Raw genomic sequence first — 22,559 nt, forward strand, 5'->3', positions numbered from 1 at the left:
ATCAACCATCAAATTGATTGGCTAATTCCTTAATAGTTATGATTAAATCGATTAATTAAAATTGATTGATTCAATTATGCTATTAAGGAAAATGCAATTAATTACGTGTCATCAAGGCATTCCAAATTAAGAGAGACGTCGACACTATAAATACCCCCTCTCAAATCAAGAGAATGACTTCAGCCAAAAAAAGAGAAGAAAACACTCTCAAAATTTCTGAAGCCACCTAACCTTGCGTGAAGAACCCTCAAGCTGCCAAATAGCCGGTTCCTCACCAACCTCAAGTCAAAACGCTCGTCATGTGTCGACTCTCGTGACCATCGTATAACTCAAGATCAAGCGTCAAGCCCTTGAGTGAAATTCATCGTCAGAGATAGAATCCAAGGATTACCAAAAATTGTAACCCACACTTAAATTAATAAAATTATTATTTTTGTACACATGTCTGTCTTCTGTTTGTTTTCAGATTCCCGTATTTACAGCTATCTTGGAGTCGGAGCTTCGAAGCACCGGTGAGAATGGCGTCCAACTATTGACGAAGCAGCTCAATTTTTTTTTTTTAAAGTAATGGGACAAAAGGAAAAGGAAAAAAAAAAAAGTTTTGAATGTCTATTGGGGGGCAATAGACGTTTTAAAATTGATATAATCTCTTCCTCTTTTTCTTTAAACAAAGTTTTATTGTCTAAATTTTGGGAGATTAGTTCATATTCTGGTAACCAAAAGTTCTATTGGAGGATAATAGGCATCTATTGGGGAGCAATACATGGCTGATAGACGTCTATTGAGGGGTAATAGAAGTCTATTGGAGGGCAATAGATGTCATTGGGGCAGTAAACCTTTCCGGTAAGGTTTTCTGAAAAATCTTGTAGGCGGTGGCCGGTGACCAGATTTCGACGACTGGTAACCAGATTCCGGTGGCCAGTGATAGGGCTCCGGCGAAGTCTCCTATGGTTTCTCTCTCTCTCTCTCTCTAAGTAATAAAAGGGTAAGGGTAAAATGTTATTAAAATAAAATAAAAAACAAAAAAAAATTAATGGGGTATTAAGGAAGACCTTTTTAGAGTGTTTTGGATAAGAGAGAATTAAAAAAACTTAATGGGGTAAGTGAGAAAAGAATCTCTGGAAATGGGGTGAATAGACAAAAACCCAAATTTTAAATACAACCCCCTCAATTACTTAATACACATCCCTTATATTTTTTTTGTCTTCTTTTTTCATCAAACTTCCATCTATGCCCCTCCTCATTAAATAAATAAATGAGAATTAAAAAAAAATTAGGTTGACTATGTATCATAAATTTTTATTTAATACATTCTTTTATAATAATTTTTAGATTTATTGTGGAATTAATTGCCAATTAATTCCCGCACATATCAATATAGTAATTACTAATTACATTTCTTCTTTCTTACATCAATTAGGTTGATATATCGCTAGAAGATTTTCATGCCTCTATGATTTTTAAAGATTTAATAGATGTTAATATCTTCATGATCCATATAGTCATAATCAATAGTAAAATCGGTAGATAATGAGCCATGGTGGTAGTTTTGCAAACGAAGTGATTGGTGATGATGTATTCATGTATCCAAGATATATTTGATTGTTTTATAACCTCATTCAATATGTTTCAACCAATATATTTATAGCATTTAATTCTTACTTTATTTTTGTAGATTCTTCTTTGTTTTTATTTTTATTTATTTATTAATGAGGAGGGGTAAATATGGAAGTTTAATGACAAAAAAAAAAGGTGTGTGCATTAAATAATTAGGGGTGTGTTATAAAACTTCTCTATATTTTGTGAAACGTAATGGATATAATCTTTACTATTTCATCGTTTGTCACATATTTAAATATTTTTGTAATTATATATATCTTATATTTTTATTAAACATATTTAATATTCATAATACAAGTGAACCTGAAGTTTCACTATCATTACTCGAGCTAGAAGCTTCGAGTACATATCATTTTGAACATGAAGTTCAAAAATACGAAATTTTAGAACCTGAAGTTCTAATCATAAGAACACGAACCTGAAGCTTCATGCATATATAAGAGATACTATGTTCACCAAATTTTTCGAACCAGAAGTTTTGATGTTTTTATTTGTTAAAAATCTGTAGTTCTAACACTATATATATATATATGGATCATAATATATCTCATCTTCATTGTGTGTAGAAAGATGACCAATTTGGCAAAATTGGACTTTTGTGCCCTTGACATCTCTGGCAAGAAGTACCTATCTTTGGCCCTTTACGCCGCGATCCATCTTGAAGCCCGAAACCTTGGGCCTACAATCAAGGAAGGAAACTCAACATCCCAGCAGAATAAAGCTAAGGCCATGATTTTTCTGCGTCACCATCTCCATCAGGGATTGAAGGATGAGTATTTAACTGTCAAATACCCACTTGAGCTATGGACAGGCTTGGCAGATAAGTTTGCTCACCAAAAGACTGTTGTGCTTCCAAGGCACGTTATGAATGGGCACATCTGCGCCTTCAAGATTACAATTTTGTGATAAACTACAATTCCGCCATGTTCAGGATCACCTCCCAAATGAACATTTGTGGAGAAACTGTCACTTAGGATATGATGCTTGAAAGACGTTCTCCACTTTTCATGCTTTGAATGTGGTTTTACAGCAATAATATGAGAAAGAGGATTCACCAAATACTCTAATCTCATCTCTTGTCTTTAGTGGCTAAGTAAAATAATGAGCTCTTAATAAAGAACCATTAGTCTCGCCCTACAAGATCACAACCATTCCCTCAAGTGAATGCTATTTTTACTAATGGTCATGACAACGGACATGGTGGAAGGCATGGCAAAACCTGTAACCATGGTGATGCGAGTTATGGTCGTGACATAGGGTGACAACCGGAAAGCTTATTGGGCTTGGGCCTCAGCTTTTGGGCCTAGGCTGTAGAGCTGTAGAGCCAGTTTAGAGCAGGTGCGACTTGGGTGACGGAACAGGGCCCCCAAATTTTGGGGCCCTATTTTAAGTTCTAAGTAGGTTTAACATATACAGAAAAGGGCCTAAAGGCATAATTCAATAGTAGCTTAGGTAGCATTGAACTTTTCTTTTACCTCCCCTCTAGCAGTTCGATTCCCCCTATTGCATGTCTCTTGCTTCTTTTTTTCCTTCTCCCCTTCCCTTCCTCTACTTTCCTGGTTTTATTTTTTAGTGGATACTACAGAGTGCATATTGTATTTATCTTTGGTCCTTCAAATTCGTTCAATTTTTTATGCTTATCTTCTTTTTAAATAATTCAATTATAATGTTGCTTCTTTTAATGAAAGTTTTGTAACAAGCTTTAGTCCTCTCTATCTAAATTTTTCTTTTCAAGAAGTGAAAAGATAATATAAGATAAAAAAAAATTTAATCTAAAAAATAATTTTGTATAATATTTTCTCTGAAAAATTTTCAATAATATATTCATGAACCGCAAAAGGAGAGCCTCATTTTTAGTTTCACACAGTGCCTCCAAGATCTTTAAGACGGCCCCGTTAGGCTGTACGAGGGCTTCTCTTGGGTCCATAGTAGGGGGTATGCTGGTCTATTCCAATTTTGAAGCGTTGGGGGATGAAGGAGTTGAATAGAGCCGTCCGATTGTTTGATATTCTGATCTTGCGGCTGACATTAGATGATCGGCAGTACCGGTCGTTTTAGGGTTTAGCATTAGACAGTGCGAGGAAGACGATCAAAGAGAGAGAGAGACGCAAATGCTCTAAGGAATGTAACATGGATCCCAACGAGACCGCACAGCAGCTTCTTGCCCTTCATGGTACCCCTCCGATTTTGCTTTGCTTTTGATTGTTTCGATTTCTTTTTTCGTGATTTGATGTGATTCCTGAGGTAAAGTTGTTGTCTTTGCTACTGGGTCGTCTTCGTTTGGGGATTTTGATTTGATTTTTGGTTATGGGAAGTGGGAATTCAGTTGGGTTTTTGATTTGTTATGCCAATGGTCAGATGAATTTGTCTGAATTGGAAAGATTTGATTTTTGTGTTAAGCCTGTGGTCACTTTTGGGTCCAGGAGTAATTACAATCCTTGTTGTCGAGATACTATTCTTAGCTTTAATCCAGAAGCTTCATTTTTTGGGGCCTAAATATTTGAGCTACCTACTTTATGAAATATTGTTGCATTTGGCACAGTGCATTGTTCAGTACCGTAGAAAAATGAAAATGGAACATCTTTGTTAGCACCTGTTTAAGCACAATGCAAAGGCTATAGTAACGGGTACGGGTAAAGCAAGAGATTGTTGTGTTTTATTGTGATAATCGATGAAACTTAATCGAAGTATATTAGTAGTAAGGATGTGGGCATCAGTGTTGGTGGGTGTCTTTTGGTTGTTGCTGACTTTTGTTAGTATAGGAAGCTTTTAGACACTGAACATCATCTCTCTCTCATAACAAATTTTTCTGACTTTTGGTTAACAAATTTTTCAAATTGATGTTCTTTTGACTGGTTTTGTTGCAGCTTGCTGCTATGCTTTTCTTATTATGTTTGTAGTTTCTTCTTTGTTGTATTTTCCAGTTCTTTTCTCCTTGTATTGCTGTGCTCACTTCGAGTCTTTAATCGAAGTATTATTCAGACCAAAAATTGTAAAGCTTAAACCATCTTGTCAATCAAAGGAAGAATACAGAATAATAATTAATTTTTAGTAAAGGATGTGCTCAAGATTGTTATTGACATTTGATTGCTACTGTAGGTAAAAACCTGTTGTCATATGTCAATGTTTGAGAATTATAATAAGGAATTGAATAATTTAAAGCCATGTTCTTGTGAGCAGCTAGAATTGTGGGAAACATGGAGTCAGAGACTATGGTCTCTACCACAGATCAACGTGTTGAAGAAGAGCCACAGTACACACATATTGACCAGAATGAATTCTCACAGAGAAGGTAACTCAACCTTCTTTCTCTTCTCTTTTTAAATTAATACTTGCTTTATGATTTGGTGTAATTTATAGCTTGGCACGATATTCTTGCAATTGAGTTTATGGAATGGGAAAAACTATGGTTCATGACTCGTCCATTGCTCTGCTGGGCTTCTCAATTTGATCTTGCTCAAAAATCTTTGGGGGTCTGTTTAGTGGTGTCATACACAAGAAGTGTAAATGACTTGATGTTTTACATTTCATTTTAGTTTGAGTTTACAATATGAGGCAAGTTTCAGGTTTTGTAGAGAGAAATATACATTCTGGTTGAGTGGGCAAGCAATGCCTAGCCACCTTTTGAACTATCTTACATGGATCTTACTCGCCTATAACTATTAATGGAACTGATGCATCTCAGTATACAAATAGTTTTTTACTGGATGCACAGCCTATTGCATTCAGTTTGCAACATGTGTCTTGGAAAATGTAAGGTGGCTTGAAGTTTGGATAATGGTCTTTATTGAATTGAAAACTGAGATCTAGGAATGAACTACCCCTTTGACATAGGATTGGGGTTTATAGTTTTTTTTTTCTTGAAAATGATATCCCTCGTCTTCCCATGGTTAATTTAGTATTTATATCTGTTAATCTGCTCTTGGAAATGTTGTTTATGGATTCCCTCTTGGCCATGGACAGAACAATATTACCTTCTGATGCAATATCTGTCTTTTACTAGTATGACATGATTTTGGTTCCCTTCCCAATATTTGCAGGCACAAGAAGCAGGAGGAGGAGGAGATTGTCATATGTGAATGCAAGTATGATGAAAAGGATCCTGAAAGTGCATGTGGAGAAAGGTGCTTGAATGTGTTGACCAGCACGGAATGCACTCCTGGATATTGCCCTTGTGGTGTCTATTGTAAGAATCAGGTAAGCTCTCTCGATATTCACCATCATCATTTTTGTTAGGTATGTTGAGTCTAATTTTCTTCCATCTGAAAATTTCAGTTATTTACCAAAAAAGAAAAGAAAAAAGATGCCGTCACTCTTCTAGGAGGTGTGTGTGTATTATATGTTTGCATGCACATGAGAGTTATCCATGCTTGCATTTGTGGTTGGCCAAGGATTGGGTAAATTAGAAAATTGTGACTTTAGGGTTTCTAGATTGTTTGTGGTTAGGGTGGAGAGGTTGGTAGCTAGATGTAGTGATGGGAAATTAATGTTTTTAAGGGTTTGGTAAGTACTGGAACGAGAGTAGTGAAAGTAAGCTATTTTGGAGTTGTAAAGAGAGTGGGTCACGTAAAGAATTGAGACTCTGAATCTCTGAGAAAAGGAGTTAGGCATCCTTCTTAGTAGTTTCAACAAATTATCCCTTGTAAACTAATACAGAAATGGATCATTGATTTGATGTTATACATTCTTAGGTGTTGTTTTAGCTTGGCCACCTTATAAGTACATGACCCCATTATTACTATGTTTGAGAAGAAAGTGCAAGACAGATTAAAATGTGAATATTCATATTTCCTGTGCAAGTGTTATGAAACCATTATTACCTATTTCTGATGTCTCGTTTATTTACTGTCAACAGAGATTTCAGAAATGTGAATATGCCAAGACAAAATTGTTTAAAACAGAAGGCCGTGGTTGGGGTCTTTTAGCCAATGAGAACATTAAGGTAATTGCATACGCATTATCTTGATCTCTTCCAATCATAAAATGACATCTAATTTCTTGGATTTTCTGCTAGTCTAACATTTCCTGGGTTTGAGGCAAGATAATAATTTTCTTTGTTCACTGCATCTTTGGAATATGAAGTTTATATTTTATAATGTGTATCTTGGTCTGATTTATGTTTGGCACTTTTTCTAAACGCATTGGAAATATTGATTTTTATATATATATATATATATATATATATATATATATATATATATGATTTGAACACAGATGGGACTGTTAGAAGTTTGTTCCTCTTTTGAAGTATATTGTATGTTTCTTATTAAGTTATTTAACTTACTCTATCTGAAGCAGGCAGGGCAGTTTATTATTGAATACTGTGGAGAAGTGATATCATGGAAGGAAGCAAAGAAAAGATCTCATGCTTATGAAGTTGAAGGTGGTTTAATAAAGTCATGAATTGCAGATGTGACATTATTTTAAAACTGAGTTTAGCATGTGTGGCACTGATGCAGGTATCAGGGATGCATTTATTATTTCTCTCAATGCCTCTGAGTCTATTGATGCCACTGTGAAGGGAAGCCTAGCAAGATTTATAAATCATTCTTGGTGAGCCACTCAAAACAGAGTAATTAAATGTTGGAAAATTAGACATGTCAATTGAAAGGGGAATGTTACTGGCACTTCCAGAAAGTCATTCTGCCATCCTCTACACTTATTCTGTAAGTGGATATGAATAATAAAATATTATTTGGAGTGCAGAAGGGCGTTAGGGAGTCCAGATAACAACTCAGTAAGGAAAAAACGTAGATTCAACTTTAATTTTAATTTTAAATATTTCGTAATTATGCTTGATCAGCCAACCAAATTGTGAGACAAGAAAGTGGAATGTGCTGGGGGAAATTAGGGTTGGAATATTTGCAAAACAAGATATATTAGCTGGAACTGAGTTGGCATATGACTACAATTTTGAATGGTATGGGGGTGTGAAGGTTCGCTGCCTCTGTGGTGCACCCAGCTGTTCGGGATTTCTTGGGGCAAAATCTCGTGGTTTTCAGGTAATTCATTGATTGACAATTTCAGTTATGATTTTTCATTTTAGATAATGAAGGATGCAAGTGTCAGTGCTTGTATGATTGCACATTATTTTATGTATTATGCATCATTACATTGCATGTACTGCAACGTTATAGAACCAGTAGATATGTGTAGATTAGATGTGCTTTTGGCTAGGAGGATGGTGAAACTTGAGAATTAGCATAAATTTAGAATAAAAAATGCTATCAACACTCTCAAATATAACTACGCATTGTGTACTGATAAAGAAAAATAGTGAGTTTTAGTTTAAGTGATTTGAGGTTCCATGGAGTTTGAAATTATCCTATAATATTTATCTAGGAATTCGTCCAAAGGCCTGCTTAGAGCTTAGAGGTTTTGTCTCACATGAGACATCCTTAATTGTTATACATGATCATACTATAAACCGATGTCTGCTATATATTAGCGATAGGATTCTGGGTCCTTCAGGAAAAGGATATAGGCCGAATATGTTCTGACATATTGGGAAAAGGATATATCGGCCGAATAGGTTTTGACATATTGGCCAATATTTCAATATTTCAAACCTTGGGTATGCCTCACAGCAATGCTTCCTTTTGCTATAGGCATTCACATCTGGAATTTCTCAAAGCCATATGCCATATTGTGGAGGCGTATTTGTTAGCAAACACATTATATTTTCTAAAGACCCCCTACACAACCAAAAGACTTTATAAGTGCACAGTGGTCTAGCTGGAGTGAATTCTAGTTTCTTCTTTTTTCAGTAGAACAGCCTGAAGAAAAACTCTCCAATTATCACAGTGCTCAATGCATGATTTCGTAGTTTGTCTCCATTTGCGCACCTAGTTGAGTTTTAATACGGACCGTATTGGGTTACTAGTTTTTGCTTTGTTTAACGGGACTCAAATTTGGTTTTTCTTAACATGATAAAATGGACTGAAAATGTGGGCTTGCCTACTGCATAATTCTAATGTTGTTTAGGCTATTCTATGGACTTGTATAAGTGTGGATAAAATAAGTGGGCTATTACGTTCACCCTTAAGTTTCATCGGTGCTCCGAAACTTCAGTATTTTTTACCGACAGTCACATCCCTTTGCGAAATGACTGAAAAGAGCCATAAACTTCTGTAGAGTTTCCAATTACTCAAGACACCTATAGCTCTCACCAAATCTTATATTCACCCTGCCAACGATCCCAAGCAACCATACATACCCAAATCGCATTATATCACCTCCATTGAGATTTTCTTGGTCAATGCAGCATCAAATCATCATCTATGACGGCTCTAAGGATGAAAAGGTATGTTGATTGCAACATTGATTGAAATTTTTTTTGGTATTTTGAAAATTGAATTCATGCTTTGTGAGCTATATAGAGCTAAGCACCATATGTACAGTTTGTGTATATATGGTAGCTCGGTCTTAATGGTGTCCAGCCATATATAGCTGAATAATGTTCCTTGAGCGTGGACACATGTGCCTGCACAACACCTTTGGTGTGTGGCTGAAATTGGCTGCACACCAATCCAATAATGGCTGCAGAGTGTTCTCTGTTATCTAACCGAATGCTGACTCACTAAAACTTGTTCTCTATAATGCAGGGTGATACTTCTAGTCGAGGTAGTGGGGTTGGGTCTGATACTGCAATGGATTCCACGACTCAATCTAGTACTCATGAGGTAAACAATTGTAGCTTAAATAGCTTTGGTGTGTTGGGCATGTGGCCAAATTGGCCACATGAGTATCCTGTTCAGTCTTGACAATAAACTTTATTTAATGTTGTTATCTTCAATGCAGGCCCACACTTATACTCGAGGTAGTGAGGTCGACTCAGAATGTGTAATGGATTTCACAAGTGAATTTACTACTTATGAGGTAACCCTAGTTATTGTAAAGCTTTGGGTGCATTCAAAGTAAATTTTTTTATTGTATATTTGGATCCTTACATGCAATGGTTTTTTTTGTTCTTTAGATTTTCAAGAGTAGAGAATCCTTGATGCTGTGGGCTCGTGAGGCCGGGAAACGAAACGGGTTTGTTGTTGTGACGGTACGATCTGATTTGGGTGGTAAAACTTTGAAACCAAGAGTTACATTAGGGTGTGAGCGTGGAGGAAAATTTAAGGTTCACAAAGAAAGATGTGATAAAGGTGGGAAGCAAAGATGTGGGACTGGCAGCAAGAAGTGTGGCTGTCCTTTCACATTAAAGGGAGAGAAGTTAACAACTGGTGATGGATGGATGCTAAAGGTAGTATGTGGTGTGCACAATCATGCCTTAACCGAGTCTCTTGAAGGGCACTCATATGCAGGGAGGTTGTCAGAGGAGGAGACTTCACTCTTGATAGACTTATCAAAGAGTTTAGTACGACCCAAAGAAATCTTGAACAAATTGAAGCAAAGGGATTCACTCAATGTTACAACTATAAGAACTATCTACAATGCACGCCAGAGGCAAAGAGTTAAAGAGAAAGCAGGGAGGTCTCAAATGGAACAACTTTTATGTAAGTTGAATGAGCATAATTATCTTGAGTGGCACAGGAGTTGCCCTATTTCAGGGAGTGTGCTGGACTTGTTTTGGGCACACCCTGTGAGCTTGGAATTGTTACGTGTATTTCCAACCATCTTGATGATGGATTGCACTTTTAAAACCAATAGGTATCGTTATCCTCTCCTAGAGGTTGTGGGTGTGACATCGACTAATATGACATTCTCAATTGCATTTGTATTTTTGGATTCTGAAAAGGAAGATAATTATGTGTGGGCCTTGAATAGATTACGTGATGTGTTGGATGGGTGTGCTATGCCCAATGTTATTGTCACAGACAAGGATTTGGAATTGATGAGAGCCGTTGAGATGGTATTTCCTTCAGCTAGACATATGCTGTGCAAATGGCATATCAATAAGAATGTGTTGGCAAAATGCAGAAATCTGTTTGAGTCCAAGGAAAAGTGGGATATGTTTATTATGAAGTGGAATGTGCTTGTGATGTCACCTACTGAAGAAGACTACATACAAGAGCTAGCAGTGCTACAGAGTGAATTTAGGAATTACACAGACGTCTTGGACTATGTTACAAACACTTGGTTGAATCCTTTTAGGGACCGATTTGTGTCGGCCTGGACAGACGTAATCATGCATTTTGGTAATGTGGCATCAAACAGGTAATGAACTTAGGGTTAGTTTGGGATTGCTGTGACTTTTAAAAAAAACTGCTGTTGCTGTGTTGTGAGAATAATCAACTGTGAATTAAAATAGTTTCGTGTTTGGTAGATAATATTTTTAAAAGTGCTGTCAGTACATAAAACAACTGTAGAGTGTGTTTTGATCTACAACAGCTTCTAAAAGCAACCTCTAGGCTGCTTCTAAAATCTACTGCCAGTGACCTATAACTTCTAATTAAAGCTTATTTTTATTTATTTACCAAACACAATAAAATCTAAAATTTTAAACAATAGCTGATTTTTTTTAAAAGCGAAGCAATCCCAAACGGGGCCTTAGTATGTTACTTATGCAGTGATACATCTTGGTTTATTTTGAAGTTGTGTTAATTTTCTTGTACTCTTTTATGTTGTAATAGGGCGGAGAGTGCACATTCTAAGCTTAAGAGGCAACTTGGTTTGAGTCAGGGGAATTTTGAGGGTTCTTTTGAGAAGATACACGCTCTGCTTGAGTTACAACACACTGACATTAAGGCATCTTTCGAGAAATGTTTGACTGTTGTACGACATAGCTCCTTGCCTTTAGAATTCAAACATCTAAGAGGAGTAGTTTCTACTTTTGCATTGGACAAGGTATTATCTCAGTTTAAGCTAGCCACCTCAATTGGAATTGATGATTTTCATTGTGGTTGTGTCATACGTCGCACCCATGGTTTACCTTGTGCCCATGAAATTGCCAAATATAAGAGGGATGGTCAACCAATTCCGCTCGATTCTCTTGACCCCCATTGGAGAAAACTTCATATGTCACCCTCTTCTGATCCTGTTAATGATAATATGGATGTTAATGAATTTCCTGAGTTGGAGTTGCTTCAACAGTACTTTTTAAAGACAAATGCTGATAATCGGTTGATGCTGCGGAAAAGAGTGAGAGAACTTGTACCATCCCTAGCAACTCTTATTGAACCAGGGGTGAAGTCCAGAACACGAGGTCAATTGAAGGAGAGAATTGATATGCCCATTCAGAAAAACGCATCTGTGTTTGAGTTAATACAATCTGCATCTGTGGATAGTCATTCACCTAGTGTGACTGGTGGTACAATGGATGTTTTGAAAAAATCAACACATAAGCAGACAGGGCCGATGAAGGAGAAGGTAATAAAGATACTGTTCTTAAATGTAACTTGAAATATATATATATATATCTATATATATGTGTGTGTGTGTATATTTACCTTTCATATGTGACAATTTATATCATACACACAGGTTTACCGGACACTTTCAGCAAAAGTTATGTCATATATTGATTCATTTCCAGTGGGATTGATGCCTTACATAGACCAAGTCAAGGATGTATGTGATGATGGTAACTGTGGGTTTAGAGCGGTCGCTGATTTAGTAGGATTGGGCGAGAACGCATACTTGCAAGTGAGAAATGACCTACTGACTGAATTGTCTTCCTATTCTGCACATTATGGTGAGCTATACGGCAGCGCAGAGAAGGTTCGTGACTTGGCACAATCACTTTCATTCTTCAATGAGGGTACAGCGCCATTTGACAGATGCATGACAATGCCTGACATGGGTCATCTCATAGCATCATGCTATAAGATTGTACTCTTCCACTTTTCAGCTACTCAATGCCTTACCTTCCTACCTCTTCGATCAACACCTGTTCCTTTGCCAATGCGTAGACATATTGCTATTGGTCTTGTTAATGATTCCCATTATGTTGAGGTACGATGTATAATAATGGTGTGCTTTATCACTTGTAAAAACATATTTATTAGATTAATATAACATATTTGTCTTGTAGGTCTTCTTAAAGCCAGGACATCCTGTACCACCCATTGAGTCTAATTGGATCAGATATCATACACAAGCTGCAAAAGGGTGGGATACTATATATACTGATTGTATTGCACACTTCCAGTTGCTTGCCCGCTCGGATAACATTTGACTCAGTCAGGTGTGAGTGGAGCTGGAGGAGTTGCAAAACATGCTTAGGATGGTAAGGCTCGATCATGTCCTTTATATTGTACCCGGCATTGAAGGGATCTCGTGAAGTGGATGTCGCTCCCAAACAGGGCCCAGAGTTGAGTCTTAAAAAGCCCAAGAACCAAACCAAAAGCCAAGTCATTTTCCATAGAAAAACCTGAAATCACACGTCCATCATCACAAAGCATATCGAACTATATTAAACACATGCACGCTACTTAAAAAGTTCTTGCCACTTTTAGGTTATACTTTGGAGACGATGCTCTTCAAAATTCAAGTTTAGAAGACCGGTTGAGTAGGTAAGTCAGAATGTAGATGGGGTTTTCACAGAAAACATTTTGGCAGTAGGGGTGAAGGTAGAGTGTGCGACACTTAGAGAAAGGATCAATTAACTTGGGCTTATGATGGTTTAGAACACTGACAGTCTTAGAAGCGAGAATATTTTTTGTAAATGTTTAGGAATTGGGTCAAGTAATTGGATGAACTGATCAAGTTTAAGGGTGCATATAGTCCTAAAAATTGGGGCTCAAGGCATCGATTAAGTTGTCTTTTCGTACAAAATGTGAGTCAAAAAACCACCTCTTTGCCTGAAGGCTTACGTGTTTGTCTTGCGTTGCAAGATCATTATGCCTTCTCCTTTGAAATTTTGCTTATCATTCTATGGAACTGTGTATCCTCCAGTGCCACGTGATATACCTCAGACAGTCCAATCAGCTGCTGATGAAGTATTGTATGCTGATGGCTGTTCTTTTTAGTTATACACGTAGGACTTACCTACTTGCTAGCGATTCTAGAACACTGATCAGTCTTTAGTGATACTACATTTACATCTGTGTGCACCTGTGCATTTTTGCTTGCATCTTTTATTTGAAGCAGTTTAAGATATATAATAATGTTAAAGAACTTTCAATTTCTTTGCAATTTTTGATGCAACACCGTGTACTAGCTTTGGTTTTAGTTACAGATAGTCCATAGTGTGGTTGGCTTACATGAAATGCAACTGAAGCTTAAGTTTCTTGGATAAAAACATAAATAACTAACGATATATCTATTGTGGCCCTAAGTCCTTCAAAGTCCAGCTCTTTGAAGAATATGAAAGCGAAAGGGTAGCTTTACTACACGTGGTGTGTGTTGATGGTTATGTTTTCAGTCTATATTATTGATTTGCTGCACATATCAGCCCAAATAAGAACAGTAAATACATTAAATCTCCATCTTATAATATCTTGTTCCTCTTGATCTTGCATTTTCTGTTTATTGTTGATTGATTAGCATGCTTGTCTTGTAAGGTAGGCTTTTCGTATCTCATTGCATATAAATTCTTAGCAGTTGGCATTTCCTATTGATTAAATTTCTGTTGTGCATTCTCTCTCTCTGTTTTTTTTTTTCAATAAAGCATTTGCTTCTATTGATGTCTTCGCTATTTTTTTTTAACCCTCATTATGCAATATTTTCCCAACAGGAGGATACATACTTGTGGGAAGATGATGATGAAAGGTAATGTTCACCCATTTAGATGCTTTTTTTGTGTGGTTATTTATTTATTTTTTTAAACATCTTTGTGGGATTCTATATATTAGAAGAAAGTCTTAGATCTATTTATGGTGGACTGCCCATGGATCCACGCCCATCAGAGATATTGGAGTACTTATCTTTTATACAGTCAGTAAAGAGGAACATGGTTTTGGAGGTTTTATCATTATCATTATTATTAGTTTATTACAAGCAGGTCATGAGTCCTCAATGTTTACATTTATTGTATTCTTTGGATGCAATGAAGTTTTTGACCAATTATTTTTTAGATAGATAAATTACAAGCTAATATTTCGTGCATAAAGATGAATATATGCATGTAAACTTTGCCTAGTAGTTTTGGTTAAACACAAGTACACAACATCTCCCAAAACTTGAGTTTTTTTTTAATTTTTTTTTTATTTATTATTATTTTTTTTAGGATGATGTACCAAGCAGTTGCTAATTTTCCTGTTCTCTAGATAGCTGGCATTCTTTCATTCTTTTTAACTTTCAGCCTTAAACCTGTATTGGGTCATATTTTGGGGACCATCATGACTCACGCTGAAAGGTGTGGTTTACAAGGCATTTTTATTTGACAAATGTGCTAAAGAGACCACATTTTTTCATACCAGATGTAAACCACCTGATGTGACAGATGAGGTGAACTTTTTCTCTTGATAGGATGTTGCACTTTTTAAATAATGTGGTCTTTTTACTTGAAATTCATCAGGTGGTTTGAATCTGGTCTATGTCTCTTTTGTATTGAATATGTCTTTTGTTTATGCAACTAATTGTTTCTGAGACATGCTTCACTCACTTGCATCAATTAATACCTATTTACTTATTTAGAGATTTTTGCATGTGCATTCTTTGGTTTTCTTTTTCTTTTCTTTTTTCTTTTTTTGGCTGCATTTCATTTATTTTTAATTGCCTTTTGATGACAGGTATTCAGTTGAGAAAATTCCGCTTTATGATTCGGCAGAGGATGAGCCTTCTTCTATGCTCTTCAAGACTGTCAACACAAATTCTGAATTTGATGTAAAAGGGATGATGATCAATGTCAATGCTGATTCTGAACATCAGTTGATGTCCACTGCTCTAGTTGTCCAATCACTTGATTCAGATCCAATGGAGGGTGTAGTTATGGAGGTAAAAAGTGAAGCGAGTGAGGTGACGAAACTTTATTCACGAGGTAATCAACCGGCTTTCTTAAAAAAGAATGCAATGATATCTCGAATCCGTAGCAATACTGCGTGTCGAAACTATCACATTGGATCAGGATCAATTTCAAACAAGAGATCGAAACAAGGTTCTAGTGGAAAGTTGAAACATTATGCACAAAAGCAAATCGATGCCAAATCTATAGCTTTGCTTTTAGCATCAAATGAGGCACAAGATGAAATTTTGAAACATGAGGTATTTAATCTGGCCTTTTTTTCTTCTTTTATTTCTTTTTTGCTCATCTATAGTATATTGAAGTATAAATGTCTCGGAATAATAGTGGACAAAATGTTGATAAAATCTACCATTCTTTTATGTTATTATCTCATTGCAGAACACACATCACTTACATTTTAATGAGTCATCATTATCTGTTTAAATGTTTTGAAGCATCTATTATCAATTCTAAATCATATGAATAATCAAATTAATACTTTTTAGCATTAATGTATGATGTGCAGATACGTGCATGACCCTCCTATGACATGTGTTACATTATTTGTATGTGTAGTCATAAATTTCTGTCATTGTAATTGACACGACAAATATAGTTTGGATACCTCCTGAACAAGTTGTATTATTTTGTAGATAAAGCTAATTTTCCTCATTTACTTTTCTTTTCAGTCTGATACTTATACAGACACACCCACACTGGTAACAAATTTAGTGGAAATATTTTCCTTTGAGATTGTCATGTCATGTTTAAAAAAAAATTTGTGTTTTATTTTTCCTTTCTAATAGTGGTTGATGCTTCAGAAGCATTATATGAATGTAGATTAGATGGTTTCTTTTTTCTGGTTTTTGTGATTGCGAATGTCTCTTCTCCCTTGTTTGTAAGTTTTTGGGATCCTGATTTCTTTTCCCCCCCTGTCCTCCTCCTCCTCCTCCTCCTCCTCCTCCCTCCCTAATGCAAGCATCTCTTTTCCTAACGAAATATTGTAGTATAATTCTATATTCTTGGTTATGAAACTCTTAAAGCACATGAATTTATTAGTTTGTTCACATTGAAAATTTTCTTCACAGGAGATGAGAAGTGATGCTGCCACTCATCTTGAATCTTTATACAATGAGATACGACCTGCCATTGAAGAACATGAAAGGGACAGCCAAGACAGTGTAGCAACCAGTGTAGCTGAGAAGTGGATAGAAGCCTGCTGCTTGAAACTGAAGACGGAATTCGACCTTTATTCCTCTATTGTTAAACAAGTTGCTTGTACCCCTCGAAAGGCAAGTGGCCAAACCAAATCTGCCGATAACAACATAGAGAATGAAATCAAGTTGCTCCCAAATTGAGGTGCCTGACAAATTTACGCTTTGGAATTGAGCGTTCCTTGAACTATTGGACAGGACTTGTTTTCCTCTTCAAGCAGATTTAAGCCATAAATCTTCTGCTTCATCAGGTGGTCCACTTGTCAATGATGTGCAAGATTGTTTTTGAAAGCATTTTCTTCTATACGAAAGGAAAGCTCTTTTTATTGACGCTTCGTCACTTTCCTTGTGGTTACTATTACAATTAATTTCGACTTGTTCTATTTACTTCGCATATCATGATGATCCGAAACTTGTTCAAGTTGGCTCGGGTATAATAAGCCCCCCTATTGTTACATTAGTCATTCAAATTGAAGTTAATCTGAATTAACTTATTTAATTATTGGAAGTAAACCTGAAACCCGGCCCGAATGGTCTGGTCTTTTAAAAAAATTTGTCAGTTTTATAAAACCCGGCCTGAAATCATTATATAACAGGCCGGGCTCAGGCCTTAGAATTATAAGAAAAAAAAAGCCTGAAGGCTCGAGTCATGTATAATTGCTTAGACTATCCCCTTCTTTGGGAAAATGATTATTTACTCAATTTTGAGGTTAATTAACTCAACTTATCCAAACACTCTAAGAGATTGCTTACTTATACAATATTTTATATATATTTTGCCCTAATACCCAATGAAGTATTTTTTTATTGCTTTTTATTTACTTTTAGGATAATTTTGCTCTCTCCTTCTTTGTCTCTTAGAGAGAGAAGTCATCGGAGACCTCGTCGGACTCTCGTGATGGGTGGCCAGCCGTGGACTCCGGTGACCAGAATCCTGCAACCGGTGACCGGAATCTTGAATCCGGCTACATGACCAATGACTGGATTCCGGCGTCCGATTTTATAGCTCCTTAATAATATTCAGTAATCATATTGTTGCCCCTCAATTATTGTATTATTGACCCCCAATAATCGTATTATTGCCCTCCAATAAGGAGATTATTGCCCCCCAATAAGGAGATTCAAAGCACACAGGTATTAATTACGCAAATTATAACCAGTCATCCAGTTCAAAAACACAAGAGTTTTAGTTAAGCACAAAAAAATTTGACTATAAATACATCTTCAATTAATCATTAGTAATTGAGCAACACAGACACATCGGTGTGCTCAAGCAGAGAATGAGTGGAGAACACACTGTTATAGGGCTCCACAATAGACGTAGAAACCTGAGGAGAAGGATACACAGTGAATCCGAGCTTGGACTTTTTCCCATAGTCCACAAAAAGCCTCTCCAATAGAAGCGACCCGAGACCCGACCCTATACCGCCACCGATGGCATTGAAGACCAGGGATCCCTGGAGCCCGGTGCAGTTATCAGCGAGCTTCCGGATCTGATCCAGGCAGAGATCGACGATCACTTTGCCGATGGTGTAGTGACCACGGGCGAAGCTGTTAGTGGTGTCCTCCTTGTCGGAGATGAGTTGCTCCTGGTAGAAGAGCTGGCAGTAGGTTCTGGTGCGGACCTCGTCGATGACGGTGGGCACGAGGTCGATGAAGATGGCAAGTGGGACGTGCTTGCCGAGAGAGAGAGAGAGAGAGAGAGAGAGAGAGAGAGAGAGAGAGAGAGAGAGAGAGAGAGAGAGAGAGAGAGAGAGAGAGAGAGAGAGAGAGAGAGAGAGAGAGATTGAGAGGAGTGTGGTTTGTTAATTAAAATGAGGGAAAAACTGTCATTGATGTTTAAATTGGGTAAATGTGATTAAAAACTTCTTGGTGGAGTAAGTGGGCAATTTTTAGGCTCAAATTGTGTAAATGGTCAAGGTCCCTTATTCTTTTCTCTCTTTTATCTTCTTCACTTTCCTCTTCTTTCAAGAGATTCCGGTCTCTTGTTCCTTTTCTCCATTCTTTTTTTTTCTTCTTCTTCTGTCTTCTTATCTTCTTCTTCCCATACGCCTCCTTTCTCTTTTCCCTTCTCTTCCTAGTCCTCCTTCCCCATCAGATCAATTGTAGATCATTAGAGAGGGTTCCTAGCACCCCAGTACACCTCTCAAGCTGCCTCCCTTTGTAATTGAGCAGTTTCTTGGCTGGTTTTTTTCACTTGGTCCGCCACCTTCTCTCTACATATGCTGAGATTCCCTTTCAACTGGTTTCATCCATGTCTCTTCTTGCTCCCAGCTTTTGGATTCTCCTCCTTGAGTAGTCTCAGAACCCTTGTTCACATCACAATAAACTGATTATTTTGTATACTAATTAATGATCAGTATAGATAAACCCAGACTTTGGATGGTGGTGGTTAGGTGGCTTTGGGGGGAGGAGGAATTTGGGTTTGGAGCAAGATCTGTTCTCAGATCTGCTGCTGTTTTTTTTTTTAGCCTTTTGGGCTTGAAAAGCCGGCCCAAAAAAAGGGTTCGAGCCTAACTCAGTCCCAAAATTGAAAAAATATTATTTAGGCCTGGCCCGAAAATTCTGGTCCTTGTCCGGGCTCTATAAATTTTACACGGGTCGAGCCTAAGCCCAGCCCTAATTGGAAGCACCAACTAATCCAAAATAGGAGTAGGTGGAAATAATAACATTATATTATATATATGTGGTTGTTTACCTAAATGCTCATTAGTTATGTGTTTATGATGTAAATTCTAATTTTATATGAGAATGACTTCTAGATCTCTCATATTCTGTCTCTTGTTTAAGGATACATAGAATATGTGTTTGGTCTAAATTCTAGTAACGAACAAGTTGTAATAGGAAAAGTTTTGTAGATATCTTCTAATATATCCTAATCATTGTGTGATTATCTTTTCTTATAAGACTCAAATTTTTCGCCTATAATCCTTTATATAATGTAGGTACAAGGTTTGTACATGTCTTGTTGGCATTCCCATACAAAGCACTGAGGAAGCCTACAAACTGGTTTCGGAGAAACCCTACAGGTAAATATATCTCATGAGTCAGCATATGCACTGGGATTGCAACCCTGAGTAAGTGTTCGGTTTTAGGAAGTTCTTTTTCGGAAAGCATCTTTCTGATTTTCAAATATTATTTTACAAAGATATTTTTCACCTGTTTAAATCGTACCATTGAAGTTCTAATTGATTTAGGATATGTTTATTTTAATTGGCAATCTTTTATTAAAAGATGATTCCTATTAGGAGTCAATTAGGGTAAAGTCATTGATTGAATATGATTTGTTTTCCTCCATATATTCAGAACAGTGTGCGTTCATTTGGTGTGACTTTTACGCAATATTTGTGTGCATCTTGCTTGCTTAGAAAGAGTATCATAGACGTCCTGGAAACACTTGTTCTGTGTCAAAGTGTTTCATCATTTATTCATTCATTTGCATGGTTCTCTCAAGATCAGTAGAGAAGTCATTGGTGCAAGAAGAGTGATCGTTGAAGAATATTCAAGTGAAGAAGGCTGTGACGATTCAAGACAAACACCTCATCTAGTTAGTCTAGTGATTGTAGTTGAGTGTAGTGCTACTTGTGTTTGTAACAAAACTTGTTCTTCACCTTTAGTTGATTGGTTACGTATTTTGGGTTCCCAAGAGTTAGAGCCCTGCAGTGTTTTTAACCTCAAATTGAGGTTTTCACTGGGTAAACAAATTTGTGTTGTTTATGTAAATTTCGATTATCTGTCCAGTAAGGATTGCAACAAAGTTATCAATCTCTGATATCCAAAAACACGTTCATCTTAGTTTTTACATCCTATTATCAATGGAATACACAATTCATTCTCCCAATTCAATTTCTCTAAAACACCTTATCAGCATGAAGCTCTAACCCTGAAATAGATAGCCAAAATCTTGATACCCAAAACAAAACCTTGAAACCCTAACAGCCTCCGCCGCCGACAGAGTAGCCCCCGACCTTAGGACCAGCGAACTAGCGGCAGAATCTAGAGAATCGGCCAGAAAAGCAGCGAACTGGCCTCAGAAGCACTGAACCGGCTGCTAAAATCCTCTACCGGTTCAGACCTTTCTAGTCCGCCCCTTGCAACCACCTTTGGCCACATAGTAGCCATCGATCCCAGGAATCGAGAACCGACCGCAACAGCCTCAAACTGGCCATCGCGACCAACTTTCTTTCTACAGGCCTGCTAGCACCGGTGACGATTGGTAGATAAAATAACCAAAATTGACTCATGTAAAATATATATATACACACCCAATGAGAGGAGGACGTCTGCAGTGCAGCAAAAGTGTGGACGTCCATCCTCACAACTGCATTAAGTGTTGACGGCGGCACTGCTCTTGCTGTACGGAGACCACGGGTATCCCGGACAGCGTCACCATGAAGATTAGGCCTCATCAACGGGCAGCCCGGCCCATTGGTATCAGGCTTGGGCCTGGCCGGGGTTTATTGTAAATTGAAGGATCTAAGCCCATCCATTTAATGCGGGCTTCACTGGCTTTTTTGGGCCGGGCCTTGCATGCTTTATTTACAAATAAATCCTTAAAGATAATATTTTTTATAAACTTATATTTATATATCATACACTCCAAAGAGAAACCTCTATCAACTTAAATAAAATGGGAAAACCGACCGTTAGATGAGATTATTATAATAAATTATGAGTGTGGTAAAAAAATTAGCCAATTTCACCATATTTTCGAATCCGATCGAATTGGTCAACCGTTGTCACTTGTATGTTTTCTTGGTTGACCGATGGCATGACAACAGCGAAACGTGCTTATTTTTTCACATCATGTCTGTAAATATTCCATCGATGGATCTGCGTGGACATAAGATAAAAATTTCAATTTTAATTGCAAAGATGTTGGCCTATATCAATTTGCCTCCTAAAGTCGTATGACTTGTATATTGCATTTAAATTGTTGAGGTTTATTCTAAAGCAACCATGAAGTGGAAAATGAATTTAGAGAGAACCGCTCGATTGAGAGATTGTAATGTTTTATGGTGATTGTAAGAAATTCAGCTAATTTGATTCTCGTTTCGAATTCGATCAATTAGGTCAAATTTAGTTACTCTTATAAACTTATATCTATATATCATACACTCCAAAGAGCAACCCCTATCAATTCAAAGAAAATGGAAAAATAGACCGTTGGATGACATTATTACAATAAATTATGAGTGTGGTAAAAAATTTAGCCAATTTCACCATATTTTCGAATCCGATCGAATTGGTCAACCGTCGTCACTTGTATGTTTTCTTGATTGACCGATGGCATGACGACCGCGAAACGTGCTAATTTTTCACATCACGTCTGTAAATATTTCATTGATGGATGTGCGTGAACATAAGATAAAAATTTCAATTTTAATTTCAAAGATGTTGGCCTATATTAATTTGTCTCCTAAAGTTGTATGACTAGTATATTGGATTTAAATTGTTGAGGTTCATTCTAAAGCAACCATGAAGTGGAAAATGAATTTAGAGAACTCAACCGCTCGATTGAGAGAATGTAATGTTTTATGGTGATTGTAAAAAATTCAGCTAATTTGATTCTCGTTTCAAATTCGATCAACTATGTCAAATTTAGTTACTCTTATAAACCTATATCTATATATCATACACTCCAAAAAGTAACCCCTATCAATTCAAAGAAAATGGAAAAATGGACCGTTGGATGAGATTATTACAATAAATTATAAGTGTGGTAAAAAATTTAGCCAATTTCACCATATTTTCGAATCTGATCGAATTGGTCAACCGTCGTCACTTGTATGTTTTCTTGGTTAACCGATGACATGACGACCGCGAAACGTGCTTATTTTTGCACATCATGTCTGTAAATATTCCATTGATGGATGTGCGTGGACATAAGATAA

At 36.8% G+C, this 22,559-nt stretch overlaps 2 protein-coding genes across 6 annotated transcripts; one reads left to right on the forward strand and one right to left on the reverse strand.

Annotated features, from left to right (window-relative positions):
- Positions 1 to 3,556: 3,556 nt before the first annotated feature.
- On the forward strand, positions 3,557 to 17,217 carry LOC112199492 (histone-lysine N-methyltransferase ASHH1). 5 transcript variants are annotated; one of them, XM_040512671.1, is made up of 16 exons: positions 3,558 to 3,793; positions 4,801 to 4,912; positions 5,661 to 5,817; positions 6,476 to 6,562; positions 6,919 to 7,003; positions 7,080 to 7,173; positions 7,424 to 7,622; positions 8,885 to 8,923; positions 9,225 to 9,302; positions 9,421 to 9,498; positions 9,596 to 10,782; positions 11,199 to 11,934; positions 12,049 to 12,519; positions 12,599 to 12,793; positions 14,243 to 14,277; positions 15,240 to 15,346. In XM_040512671.1, the coding sequence occupies exons 1-14, from the start codon at positions 3,751 to 3,753 to the stop codon at positions 12,740 to 12,742; spliced, it is 3,510 nt and encodes a 1,169-aa protein (XP_040368605.1). In that variant the 5' UTR covers positions 3,558 to 3,750; the 3' UTR covers positions 12,743 to 12,793; positions 14,243 to 14,277; positions 15,240 to 15,346. The 5 variants fall into 5 exon arrangements, with proteins under 5 accessions (XP_040368606.1, XP_024196324.1, XP_040368605.1 ...); XM_040512672.1 differs by lacking the exon at positions 8,885 to 8,923 and having other exon boundaries at positions 3,557 to 3,793; XM_024340556.2 differs by lacking the exon at positions 15,240 to 15,346 and having other exon boundaries at positions 3,557 to 3,793; positions 12,599 to 13,079; positions 14,243 to 14,266.
- A 683-nt stretch (positions 17,218 to 17,900) lies between these two features.
- LOC112203035 (tubulin alpha chain-like) lies at positions 17,901 to 21,074 on the reverse strand. Its single transcript, XM_024344067.1, has 2 exons — positions 20,931 to 21,074; positions 17,901 to 18,341 (listed from the first exon to the last, which is right to left on the reverse strand). Exons 1-2 carry the CDS (start codon positions 21,072 to 21,074, stop codon positions 17,901 to 17,903), a joined length of 585 nt encoding a protein of 194 aa, XP_024199835.1.
- Positions 21,075 to 22,559: the final 1,485 nt, after the last annotated feature.

The sequence above is a fragment of the Rosa chinensis genome, chromosome 1, assembly GCF_002994745.2.
Source record: "Rosa chinensis cultivar Old Blush chromosome 1, RchiOBHm-V2, whole genome shotgun sequence".
Lineage (NCBI taxonomy): Eukaryota > Viridiplantae > Streptophyta > Magnoliopsida > Rosales > Rosaceae > Rosa > Rosa chinensis.

What these genes read in the sequence shown, in the direction of transcription:
- LOC112203035 (XM_024344067.1), bottom strand. Translation starts at nt 21,074, where the DNA reads ATGAGGCCTAATCTTCATGGTGACGCTGTCCGGGATACCCGTGGTCTC. An exon ending in AGACGTCCTCCTCTCATTGG is followed by an intron (nt 18,342 to 20,930) that starts GTGTGTATATAT and finishes TCTCTCGGCAAG; the next exon opens with CACGTCCCACTTGCCATCTT.
- LOC112199492 (XM_024340556.2), top strand. Translation starts at nt 3,751, where the DNA reads ATGGATCCCAACGAGACCGCACAGCAGCTTCTTGCCCTTCATG. An exon ending in TAGCCAATGAGAACATTAAG is followed by an intron (nt 6,563 to 6,918) that starts GTAATTGCATAC and finishes TATCTGAAGCAG; the next exon opens with GCAGGGCAGTTTATTATTGA. An exon ending in CAAAATCTCGTGGTTTTCAG is followed by an intron (nt 7,623 to 8,884) that starts GTAATTCATTGA and finishes TGGTCAATGCAG; the next exon opens with CATCAAATCATCATCTATGA.